Here is a 13,161-nt window from a genome sequence, read left to right as displayed (position 1 = left end):
GCGGTGATGGTGGGGGGGATATTATAGCTCGGCGCGCGGGAATTAATTAGTTTTCAAAAGTCCGCTGCTGCTAGCTGCTAGCTAGCTACTGGACGACGACGACGGGTGGGTGATATATAACGATAAAGATTCCAACGACGAAAATGGGAGAAACCTTAGCGGCGATGGCGTCACATCACGAGTCGATGAATGTGCACGTGCATGTGTGTGTCTTTGTTACACAGCACAGCCCCAGAGTAATAGAAAATAGAAAGAAGAGAGAGAGACCCGGCGTGTGATGAGACTAATTAAGGAAATCTAGCGGGACACGCGCAAAACTATTATACAACGGTCAAATTTCCAAAAAGGATGGAGAAAAATGAATCGTCGTCGCCATACGAAAACTAATAGACAAGGCTCAGAAACATTTTCCAAAACGGCCAAGGTTTAGGTTTTTTTGTGGGGGGTGGTGGTGTGAGGGCGGTTGGTGGTCAGAGGTGCGAAACTTCCGGCCGACGTTCCGTCACAGAGATATGACATAACAAAAAAAGGGGTGGAGTCTATACGACAAAAAATTGGGTTGGCCCAGGGGCTTTTCATATCATCACGTTGATTCGATTCGTCCGGCGCTCTGATGAGAATCAGCTCGACTGGAACACGAGAGAACTGACCGAAGGGGGGAAAATATAATAATAATTTTTTTGTTTTTTCAATTTATTTGTCTCTCCGATATTCACATCCATAAATTATTTAAAAGAGAAAAAAAAGGGGGAAACCGTTTTTGTCTGAATCATCGGTTGCGTGACAGAATGCGATCGTTGGTGTGGGGCGCCCTGATGGCGGACCATCGATGAAATTGCCATCCGATAAACTATACGCATCCATTTCCCCCCTTTCTTTCCTTCTTCCGGTTCCAGCAATTGCATCCCATCATGCACCACCACCACCCAGCAGATGGAAGAAAAAGAAATCCTTTCGAGATCTCTCTTTTGGATATTTATATTCCTATCGGGGGCAATCCCAAAGTATCGATATCCAGTCCAGAAGCGGAGTGCACAGTCTATATAACCTTTTTCGATTTACATCGGCCATACAATGTCTTAGACCCTAAATAAATTGGGAGAGCGAGAATATAAGAAAATATCAAAAAAAGTAGGAGGAGATGGTGGAATAATAACGAATGTGTCTATAGTAGCCTCAGATCGACTGATGGATTGTGGTCTCCTATACAAAGTGCGTGCGTTTTCAGGTGGAGGGGGGTTCGACCCAATTCTTAGCGGGTCCAGATATTATTACACAACACCGTCGATCTTTTTTTTCCTGATCCTTTTTTTATTTTTTTATTTTACCTATTGCACACAGTCCGACCCCATATGTAGAGCAGAGTACAGGAGTGTGCAGTTCGCTATAGTGTGTGTGTGTGTGGGTGCAGCACACACCGTCAAAAGGTTGATGGATCGACACATCCACACAAAAGGTGCACGCCAAACGAAAAATGGAGTTTCACGGGGTCGATAATAGCCGACGGGGGGTCGAATGACCAATTATCGATCGATTGTTGTCTCCCTTTTTCTTTTTTTCTTTTTTAAAAAAATATATGAAAACAAAAATTTATTTTTCCTCAACCGGCGAAGGGAAATTCCCATCTGTCGAATGTGTTTCCAGGCTTGAAAATAAAAGTCGACAACCGCAGAGCCTTCATCACCTTTTCTTGTCTCATCACTCCCGAAAAATTACATTTCCAAAATTATTTTTACGACCCAACATTTTTTTCGTGAGAGAAAAAATTTGTTTTTTTTTTCTTCTTCTTCGAGCCAATCTATTAATTGGCATAAGAAAAAAAAAGAAAAAAGGAGAAAAACCATTTTTGACTGACTGCATTACATCTAGACCGCACATAAGAAGAGTTTACATAGCACCCGCTTATTACGTCGACGACGTGTGTAGACGTGAACGGTCCATCACAGCACAAGCGTTGACCGGTTGTGTGGAACGAAACCAACGGCGAAAAAAATAAGAAAAAGAAAAGCTGAATGAGAGAAACACGACGACTCACGCAATATGTGTATACCACCACACACACACACACAGGGGCGGAGAATTTGGAAGGAAGGAGGAGAAGAAAGGTAATGATCCGCACAATATCCGCTTTGGCTTTAACCCCCTCAGGCTCTTTCCCCCCCTCTCTCCTTATTGATGCATGTGTACGCCATTGATCGTTATACATATAACACACACACTTTTTTATTATACGGCCAACACAGACACACAAGTCGACGCCATCAAGAAGGAGATGGAAGAACGCCAGATGTTTTATTCCGTATTATTTTTTTGAGGGGATGAAACAAAACGGAGAGCATTTCCGATGCTCGTTTGCGGATACAAACAATCATCGCTTCCACCTGTATTTATTATTATATATAGAGAACTGCTGCCGGTGGAGATAGAGAGAGGGAAACCCATCAACACACACATGGTGAGAGGTAGATGACGTGCCACGTAGCGTGCGCTCTTTACCTTAAGACCAGCACATCTTATACATGTATATTCCTTTTTTTTGTAATTCTTTTATTTTCAAATTTCCCACGTTCTTCCTCCTGCACGATATATGCCCGTTGCTGTGCTGCTGCTTCTTTGGCTGGGCAGCACAATCTAGAGCTCATCCATCACTTTTTTTTTCTTTCTGGGAGCCCAGTATACGTACACATGAGCCAAACTACAAAGTTTTCCAGCTTTTGGCTTTTGTTTGTTAAGACTAGTTAAACTTAGATATAGACGCGCTGAAAAATCGACGACAAGGTAAAAACAAAAATGGTCTTCCAGTGGTGGTGATGGTGGCCCCACGGTGATTGTTATGATTGTTTCCAGCACCACACGACCGACGACTTGGTCTACTATATATCGCAGACGGTTTTCTCCTTTTGGAGGTGGGGAATAGCTCATCAACAACTGAGAAAATCCGAAAAAATAAAAATAAAAAACTTTTGGTGCCTCCAACAGTTCATTTAGATCGTTAGCTTAATGCGAACGCCATCCATCATCTCCATATTATTACATGTAGAAACTAGCACTGGTAGGTATATAACGTGCTGCTGCTATACTCTAGATGGGCCTTTTTCATCGAACAATTTTACATACACACGTCGCCATGCGTCAACATTATATGCCCCCGTCTAGCTGGTTGTGAAAAAGAGTAATACCAGTGTAACAATAAGAAATGTTCACCTGACCTCTTGGGCTATATCTAGAGTCTAATCAAAACTCTGACTCAAAGGTACCTACATTGTGAAAGGGGGCAGATACCACTACTACCTGTACCTGTGTGTACACACGTACACACTGGCTGGGTTTTGATGTCTGTATATGTAAACATATTGTTTGTCTGGGGAAAGAAGAAAAAACAAAAATCTAAATTCGGTGGAGAGAGACAATTTCGTGAGCACGACAGGAAGTCTTCATTGAACCATCCGAGAGTCGAGTTCAAAGGCCAATTCAATGTTTGAATCATTCTTCTTCTTTCTTTTCTTTCATTTCTTTTTTCTTTACGTCTATTCTTTTTCCCCCCTCTCAGCTTTTTTCTTTAACGGCATTTTTCTGCCTCCCGTTTTTATATTTGTCCGTGATGGACGATGGCCACAGGACAACTCGTCAAATAGAAAGTTCGATAGACCTTGTGCGGGAAATTTGAAAAAACAAAAAAAAAATAATAATAAAATGAGAAACACACACAAGTTCCGCCACAAAACGACGGCACGTTGCGCTCTCTGTGTGTGTATAAAGCCATCTTACATAACGTACCCGGTGTGTGTGTGTGTGTGTAAACCGCAAAATGAAAACAAGAAGGATTATATATGGGGCGGATCCGGCGCGTTAACTTTTTTGACTCTTTTTTTCTTTCTTTTTCCCATCTCGATATACTTTTGGGAATTTTCACCGCACTTTCGCCGTACATATACATAACTATTCCTAATAAGATTGTACATCAGTTTGGTGGGCATGGTGTTGTTGTTTGTTGTTTGACGGCTGAGTGCTGCATATTGTCGGTGAACACGACAGCCGCCCCGACACCCGTGTGTCTGTGTGTGTCTGGCGAATGGAAAGGAAGAAGAAAAAAGCCAAAAGAAAAAACCGGTCATCGAGCCGGGCGAGTTGTGCTGACAAAAGAGAAAATTCTTCTTCAGGCCCCGGCTGTCGTCTTTCCGTCATCGACCGCTTCGTTAATGTCTCCTCCCATCGTTAACGCTCTCTTTCAAGTGCTGTATACTGTTGTACACTATGGAAACTAACAAAACGCCAGACAACTCAGCAATCTACGACGACGACTACTACTACTACCAAATGTTTACTTACAAAAACAACAACAACAGATTCCTGTCTAATTTTTTGTAATTCCTTTTGGGGGGTTTTTCACGACCAGTTTTTTTCCTTCGAACCAACCGAATATTTTGTTATGGAGTACGTGTAGAGTGATGTCACGACCGATAAAAATATCTACGCCATTTGAAAAACGTCAGATAGTTCCCGTGTAAAAAAAAAAGATGTGATTGAAACTATGCGGGGAGACTCGCTTTAGTTGATCGGCGGCAAAAACTAAACTGCCTTTGACATCTTTGTCTTCTTGTTTTTCTTCCCCCAAAAGGTGAAAGAAACCAACACACAGACACGAAAGAAAAGAGTGTCTAGGGAATGCGAGCGGCAAGGTTGTTTCCACCAGGTAAGAGAGCGAGAGAGAGACCAATGCATCAAAAGAAAGAAAGAAATAGACGCTGAGACTGTGGGGAAACAGGTTTGATTGGTTTGTTTGCACCTTCCGGCTGCTGCGGGAGCGCAAAGGAATGGACATATCAAACCAATCAAGCAGAGATAACAAGCAGTAGTCGGGTAATACAAAAGGCAGACCAGCTAGACGTTGTGCTAGACAATCAAATGCGAATTAGACATTACCACATCAACGTGGGTTGTTTTTTAAAAATCTACCGAGAATTGCCGAGGTATTTTATTTTAGTCTTACCTGGACGATGACTTCCAGGGATTCTTCAGCTTGACGAACCTTCTCCTTCAGCTGCTTGATTGTCACTTCTATCAAACAGATAAACAATAAGAAAAACCAAAATTAATATTTAAGAAAAACGAGTTCAGGAGAAAGACAAAATAAAAACAAAATAAAAACTTAATTGGATCATCACTTGACGAGAAAACTGTATCGATCTGATAAACTCGATCCCACATTTGAACAAAAAAAAAACCCTCATCAACATTTGAATTTCTCATTTCTCCAACTTGGACGGAGAGCACCTGGCAACATGTCGGTGATGTAAACATCTCAGCAATGTTGCTTGGGGGGGTCGTGAGTCTTGCATCATTTATCCCAACACACACCGCCTTCGTTTCAAATACGAACGAGAAATGAAAAGACTCGATTGAATCATTGACTTCGCAGTTTCTCACAGCCGAGTTTTAAGGAAGGATAAACGTCACTCCCGCGTCTATTCGCAGGAGGGAGAGAAGGTGGAAGTTTTTCGAGTGGGCGTGGATCTAATCGAATCTCCGGGAGCGCATTAGCGTTCTTTCCCCCAGATCCAGTTTTTCTTTTTCCATTTTTTCTTTTTATTATTATTTGTCATCGTCGCATTAGATCTTCTCGTCAGGAATAAAAAGACAGCCGTTTCCTCCATGTCTAACTCACTAACTGGATCACGTAATAATGGAAAAGGGAGATAACACGCCAATAAAGAGGCTCCATCTGCATAATATCCCCCACTCGCCCGGTAAAACGCTAGACAGACTTAGTCTGTTGTTGTATTTATTGATGGAGGAAACGGTTAGGACACAAAAGACAACCCAAGTTGGAACAAGAAAAAAGGACTTTTTCTTCTTCTTCTTCTTCTCGAATCCGCCCCATTGTGTCAATTGGAGAGTCGAGAGAGAGAGACATCACGTGATGTGTTCAGACTCCACCGGGGCGACAATCAACTGAAATGAGATGTCATATTTCAAGTAGTTTTTATCTTTTTTCTTTCCTTTTTCAAAAATAAAATAAAAACTGGCGCTCGTATTATTATTTTCTCGACGCGAGGAACGCTGCCGAGCAAACAATAATATTGGAGAGGAGGGGGGAAAAGAAAAACGAACGGTTTTCAGTCGAGTTGTTTATCAAGAAGTGAACAGAAATAAGAGGCCACAGACGACGAAGCTGGGAATAATAAATAAATAAATAAATACAAAAAAAGGTGACTCTCTGCTATAGCAGCAGTACGCACTAGACACACACATGTTTTCCGTGTCATTGTTACCGTGTCATCCCAGCCATTTGAACGTGAGTGGCGACGACACAAAACTGCCAAGCGGAGAAAACGGTTATCATGACATTAGACTTTTTCTTTTCCCTAGAACCAGAACCCTGAGTGGGTGATGGCCTGCCTGCCTGGACCTCTTATTAGTTCTGTTTTGTCGTGTGTGTGTCTATGATTTCAACGAGTTTTCCCTGTCAATGACGATTCACATTTGGGGAGGAGCAAACTGATTGGACGTTGGCGAGGGGGTAGTATAGAATTGTGTCGATCCGCTTTTATAGACGCTGCTCACAGACGGATCAAATTAAAGCGCGCAATTCAAAAGAGCACAAGAGACAATATATATGTGTACGAGTGTGCTGGCCTTTTTATCTTAAAAAGGTTTCTCAGATGTGCGACAGTAGAGAGCTACTAGTACTCGCATCCAATCAGAGATCAGCCGAGCGTGTTCATTAAGTTTTCTTGGTGGAGCTGGCGCCCGGGCAAGAGGAGGAGGAAGTGAACGGAAACGAATCTAAAGTAAAGTAAAGTATATATATCTCTCTCCTTCTCCCAAAGAGAGAGAAAATCCATGGCGGAAAACGGTTGACGGAATCTGGGCCGATCAGCGAGCGAACCACCCGACACTTTGATCTGCTGCTGCTGCTGCTGCTGCACTTGTTCAAGCAAATCAAAAGCAAGTGAGAGAGAGAATAACGGCCGGTTTCTCCACAGTTGCTTCTACTACCGACTACTTTGCCCACGTTCCAAAATGGCCATCGCAGACGTCGCCTTTTCTTCCAAGTTGACGCTATCGGGGCGTGATCGAGTATAATCGCATCAGCAACAACTCGCCCATCTGCAGCAGTAGCAAAAAGGGCGTCGCTCGTCTCCTACACACACAGACGGCCACCGATCCTTGATCCTTTCACAAGCTATTTAAAGTGCCATTTGAGAAAATTCAAACAACCCAATTCAAACCCCCTCAACAAAAATAGACTTGATGGGAAATTGACAAGATGAGTATAGATTCGATTTAGTGGGGGGGGGATCAATCTGGCGCGATGGGAATTACTAATTTCGATTTGGTTTTTTTTTTCGGGGTTGCCTTCTGGCCACATGATTATTATTACAGATGGTGATTGCCTTGAATCGAAAGGATATGAAAGAGATAGAAAAAAAGGGGGGATGAGATAAATAAGATCGCCCTTGAGGCTATCTGGCTCTTTCTCAACTTACTGAAATTCAATTACAATCCAACAACAACAACACAAGGTTCTCTTTTTTTTTCTTTATTTCACGTGTTGTACAGCGCCCAAGATTTCCATCCATCATTCTTTTTTTTTTCTCTTTCAGTTGGTTGTTGGGCTCCGTCTTATCTTTTTTCTTCATGTTCACTTTAATTGACTCTCGAAGATGAGAAAAAAAAAAGAATCGGAGCGGCGGTCAATTGATTGCATTTTATTTTTTCATTTGACTTTTCCCGCGGTTGGAAAAAAATTGAAATGAGGCCGATAGAGCGTCGGGTAACTATAGCAACGGCGACATCGACGCAATCACACAGGTGGCGTCCATATTTTTTTATTTCTAACCGTAAGTAAAGAAGACGAAACAGTGCACCCAAATAAGTCGGCCAGTTGTTTTTATGATTTTCTGAACGCAGCCGCGCACGTTTGTGAATGCGCCCGTTGCCGCCGCCTCAGGTGATGATTACCGCATTATATAGTGTAGCAGCTCAGCTCTACATATATATATATAGGAAGAAGCAGAAGCACACAAGTTCATCCTTCTTTTTTCTTCTTCTTAAATATTAGTTCCAAATAGTCTCTCTCTCTTATGCTTGATGCGTACATCGTAAAAATGCTCCCGCCGTCGAATTTTTTTTCGTCTGTTTCTTTTTCTTTTTGATGGGTTTTCAGTTCTTTTCTTTAACAGTCCCTCCTCCCCCCTTTTGTTCCGTCCATCCGTCCGTCCGAGATATTATAAAAAAAAATACGACTACCACCACCACCACAGGGAGAGATAGATATGTATTTAAAAGAGATATATACTGTTCACTCTGCGTAATAAGCCCCCGACACACACACAAGTCGGAGCTCTATATTTTTCGGTACTATAAAAACCCCCCTCCCCACTCCCAATGGCTGGTGGGAAAAGGGGAGAAGAAGAAGAAGAAAGAAAAAAAGAGTTGGGAGGGATGGAAAGATAATTGAAGACGTTAATGAAGTCAGCAGACAACGGCGGTGTACAGCGTGAAGGAGGTCTTCTGGCATCTATCTACCAAAAGGCAATCATGAATTTTCTCCTTCTTGTTCTTCTTCTTCTTGTTCCCAACAAGGAGCAACAGAACAGAGGTGGTCCTCACGCACGACGCAATTTATTGATGAGCACACACATCCGCAAACAAGGAGCCATCGCGCCGTGGCAGAAATGACAACAAAAATGGTGGCTGGACACGGTAGGAGTAGTAGTTTATAAGCGACTCGTTCAACAGGTTTCTGATCAATTTTTTTTCTCTCCCGTCCCGATTTGTTCTTCGGTGGCTCCCTACTTTTATCTTTTTCTTAGAACAGACTTAAAAAAATCCATCACAACGAGAGAAAAGGTCACTTCCTTATTTCACAGTTGTTCATAGAAGCCACCACATGGGGCGAGTGAAGGGATGAACAGCAATTAGCCAGCCAAGTCACGGTTGATCATTTTTAAGTAAAAGTTATTATTTTATTTTTTTTTGGTTTTTTAAGTGTGTACCTTTTTCTTCTTTGTCTCGTGATCGACACGGCGGTGTCTTTTGGTTTGAAAAAAAAAAATGACGTAACTTCTACAGTAGACCAGTTTTGGTTACAATTCAACGATTTTTTGTTTTCTTTTCATTTAATTTTTCTATTGTTCTTTTTTGATGGCGATAGGAATTAATGATTTGGATTAACGGATTTCGGTTAGAGTATATACCAAGATATGATAATCGACGTGGCGGCGGTTGGCTAATAACAACAAAAGAGAGAGACTCTCTTTTCTCCCTTTTATTGTTGGAAGAAGACTTGTGTGTGTGTGAAACCGAATCGCTATATATCACAAACGAACCACAATAGAGTTTGGCACACCCGATATGATTACACATGCACACATAACCTCAAACAGAAAGAAAAAAAAAAGATCGGAGAGCGACGCGTTCATTTCGCAGTCGCCTTTCACACTCGAGCGATTCTACGACACCAACACTTGCATGACAATCACGCAACCATCTCCCCCCCAATCCCCCACCCCTTTTAACCCTTAGAGACGTATGCATAGGTATATTATACCATGAGCTATTATCATGCAGAATAGAGAAAAATGATGGCCCCCCTCTTTTTTTTTCCTGGACGTGTTGTGTCCTGCGCTGGGGTGAGTGTGTGCAAGTCTATGCTGCTTTATTCCTCCTTGCATTGTTTCGTCTATAGTTACTGGCGGCGCAAGTATATACAGACAAAAACCCCCCACTCCCAGAGCAACGCCGAGCATATCGAGTTAATGAAGCCCTTTCAAAACCGATTCTTTTCTTCTTCTTTTTTTTAATTTCATTCTTTTTTTAAATTACTACCGAGGCAACCCAACACGGCAGGAGCTTATATATAAACCACCCTCCCATACTCACTTTCGAGATATGATGATCTCAAAACGTCCCCGCGTATAAAGAATCATTTGGGTGTAGGGCCGGTACACCTTTTTTTTGAGTGGGGGGTTTGTTCCGCATCATTTATTTATCACAATTAAAACGGGCGACCGACAAAAACCCCCTAAAAATATCCAATGACCGTGAAGACTCAACCCGAGTGCTGTCAATCAGATAAATAATAATAAGAGAAAAATCAAATTAAAAAAATTGCGGGAGAAAGTGCTGGCGTGTTATGCATTTTTATCGGCTCGAGGAATCGATTCAATGGCCAGCGGCGACCGAGCTGTCAGGGAGAGAGTGTCGACGAACGGAACAAAAAAAAAAGAAAAAGAAAAGAAGAGAGTGTTGTTGCACGTCCATGGCAAAAGAGTTCTTAATCATAATAATAAAAAAAAAAGGGCTAGAAGAAATAAACTACACATCAGCTGGAGCTCTCCAAAAAGCTAATTAGCCAGATGGCCGTTAAAAACTGGTTAGGAAAGTCCGGGAAGGAGCTGCTGCTGCTGCTGCTGCTGCTCTTGATGGTAGGGGAAAAAAACAAGATGATGAACAACTTTTTTGAGCGAAGAATATTGCCCTGCATGGATAGTGGAGCAAAAGGGAAAAGGGAATCGCCAGCCCACAAAAATTTCCCATCCAAACGAATTTTTTTGAAATAAAAGACGAGCGGTCGCACATAAAACAAGACACATAAGAAAAGAAAAAAAACACACATACAAGTGGCATAACAGCCGGAGAATAATAATAAAAATAGATAGTAGTACAGTGTGAGTGTAACAAGCGATCCAGCGGACTGAAAAAATAAAATCAATTCGATAAATTTCGGGAAAAGAGTTCTTCCTCTTTTTCGGTTCGATATTGTCCAGTTAAGGTTAAAAAAAATGGGTCAGGTAGATAACTCAACCCGCGTTTGTGCGTGGGGAGGAGAAATAGATTACGCCATGGGTCCATTTAACAGGTACAACATGAGGCTGAAAACGACTATAAATATCTTTGGGCTTCTTTTTTTCTCCATATTCCATCCGGAGCTAAAAAGGAACAAGAAACCCACCGTTGGGGGCGTGTTATCTGTCCCATAAGTCCGCCCCAAATGGCCGCTACCGAACACGCCTCCCCTGCCGTCTAAATCTTCGCCACTGTTGGAAGAAAAATAACTAAATAATCTTATAGGGTAGCTGCCGCCGCCACCGCTCACCGACGAAGATTCAATTGCAATCAAACAGGCGATGAACCCCCCTTTTTTTTCAAAGAAAACGTGCCGCACATGATCAGCACAAAAAAAAACTTGTTTGTATTTTCCCGCAAAAAAATAAAATAAAATAAAATAAAACAAGAAAAAAGAACCGTCGTCATCGTCGTCTAAACACCTTTTTTTTGCCATTTTGTTTATCAAATGATAACCCAAAACAAAAAAAAGGATGAATACAAACAATGGGCGAAAAAAAAAGAAGAAGCAAAATGACCGGACACGGTCATAGAATTTTCAACCAGTTTTCCTGAATTTATTTTGTGTGTTTTTTTGTTTTTTTCCGGTCAGCTGGAATAACGGGGAGGGGGGAGAGAGAGAAAAAGAGATTGGTGTGTGATTTCGTCTTCTCACTGAATAGATATGACGAAAGATATTGTGTTTTGTTTTGTTTTTGTTTTCGGGCTACAGACACATAGCGGATCCATTTCAAAAAACCGATTTTTCGCGCTTTTTCATCATCGTACCTGTCGCGGGTGTTGACTTTCCCATTTTTCCCTTTATCAAAGCGTATTGTATTGTTCGAAGAAGGAAGGCAATGACTTCTTCTTCTTATCCACATAAATATTTCAAAAAAAAAACAACAACCCAAAACAAAAAATAATAATATTCTACACATCAAAATCAGCCTTGCATAACTAACGTAAGCCGATATGGTCGGTCGAAACCTCACGGCGAGGGAGTATATAGAACCGTGAGCATATAGAAAAAAAAAGAAGAAATAATATACAATTACCGATCGTGTTTTGTTTACATTTTCCTCTCGGAAAAAATGGAAGGGGGGTATCGCATGATGCCCTTCACAAAAGTAGCTGCCACTACAGTGCTACTACCGTGCGGCTGCTGTTGTTGACTTGGCACACACAATAATACATATTTATGATTTGTTTTTTTCGGTTCCAACACCAACCCCCCGCTATTCTATTTGTACATTCTTCTTAAAATCATCAGGTGGTGGTGGTGGTGGCGGTGGTGGTCGATACAGGGAGATAAAAAAAAGAAAAAATACCTGGGAATGTTTGATCGGGATGTTATGTTCACTTTTGTATTATATATCGCATGACTCCGGTTGAGCGCAACTTCGAAAAAAAAAAAGTTATCCATCCAGGAGCTCCTCCATCATAGCGTTTTTTTTATTTAACACAAAACAAGAAAACAATCGAGGAGGAACCGAAATAATACAAAAACATAAGACTAGGGGGGAGAGAGAGAGAGAGAGAGAAAGGGGCGCACTTGTGTTTGAGGGAGGATTTCTCTTTTTTAAAAAGTTCACCGGAAGTTGTAGACAATCTCGAGAGATGTTGGCGTGCTCGACAGACTCACAAATAAAAATAAGGCAGCCAACATTTGATTCAACAGAGTTTTCCCTATGTTACAAGTAGTCCTTACCACCGGAGCGAAACGCGCAACAACAAATTTTTCTTTTTGATTTCATTGAAATCAACAGCAGCAGGTTTCCCCCAAAATGATTTGAAAAGAAGAAGAAGAAGAAGAATGACGAGCCGTTCATTATTCACAGCCGAGTCCAAAAGAAAAAAGTTGAAAGTTCCTCTCTCCCAATCATACGTGAAAAGAAGAAGTAAAGAAACGGTTCAGAGTCGTTTGTCTCTTGTCCGTGGAGGACCGCAAACAACCTCGGCCGGTAGCACCCGTTCATCACTCCCGATGGATGAACGTTCCATACTCTATCAAGAAATTTCAACGCATGAACAAGTCGACTCGTTCGTTCCCCCCCACCACCATCACCACCGAACAAATTTAACTTTTTTGAACTTTTTTCTACCGACCTCTTGGGCCAGGATTGGATGGTGTGTCCGGTCTTTTCTTTCCTCTCCAAAGAAATAAATAAATCTCCTTAAAATTCTATAGTTGTGTGTAGTATATGCCGGTTTTTCAGTGGAAGAAAAATAAAAGAGTTATAGGTCCTTGGCGTTGGCTTTTTTTCTCTTTCGGGACACGATTTCTTGTGTACTGGCGTTCCACTTGAAAAGACAGGAAGTTCTCTT

The 13,161-nt window shown here is 41.7% G+C and overlaps 1 protein-coding gene across 2 annotated transcripts in view; it reads right to left on the bottom strand.

Moving 5' to 3' along the window:
• The window catches only part of LOC124209473 (homeobox protein cut-like), a 161,687-nt gene that overhangs the window by 57,418 nt on the left and 91,108 nt on the right, over positions 1-13,161 (bottom strand). For both annotated transcript variants that reach the window (XM_046607464.1, XM_046607465.1), the window contains exon 5: positions 4,991-5,058. In XM_046607464.1, coding sequence (XP_046463420.1) covers positions 4,991-5,058 — 68 coding nt within the window. The remainder of the gene's footprint in view (positions 1-4,990; positions 5,059-13,161) is intronic.

The sequence above is a fragment of the Daphnia pulex genome, chromosome 12 (assembly GCF_021134715.1).
Source record: "Daphnia pulex isolate KAP4 chromosome 12, ASM2113471v1".
Classification (NCBI taxonomy): Eukaryota; Metazoa; Arthropoda; class Branchiopoda; order Diplostraca; family Daphniidae; genus Daphnia; species Daphnia pulex.
The sequence above is the reverse complement of the archived record's forward strand: the minus strand, read 5'-3'. Positions and strand labels throughout refer to the sequence as shown.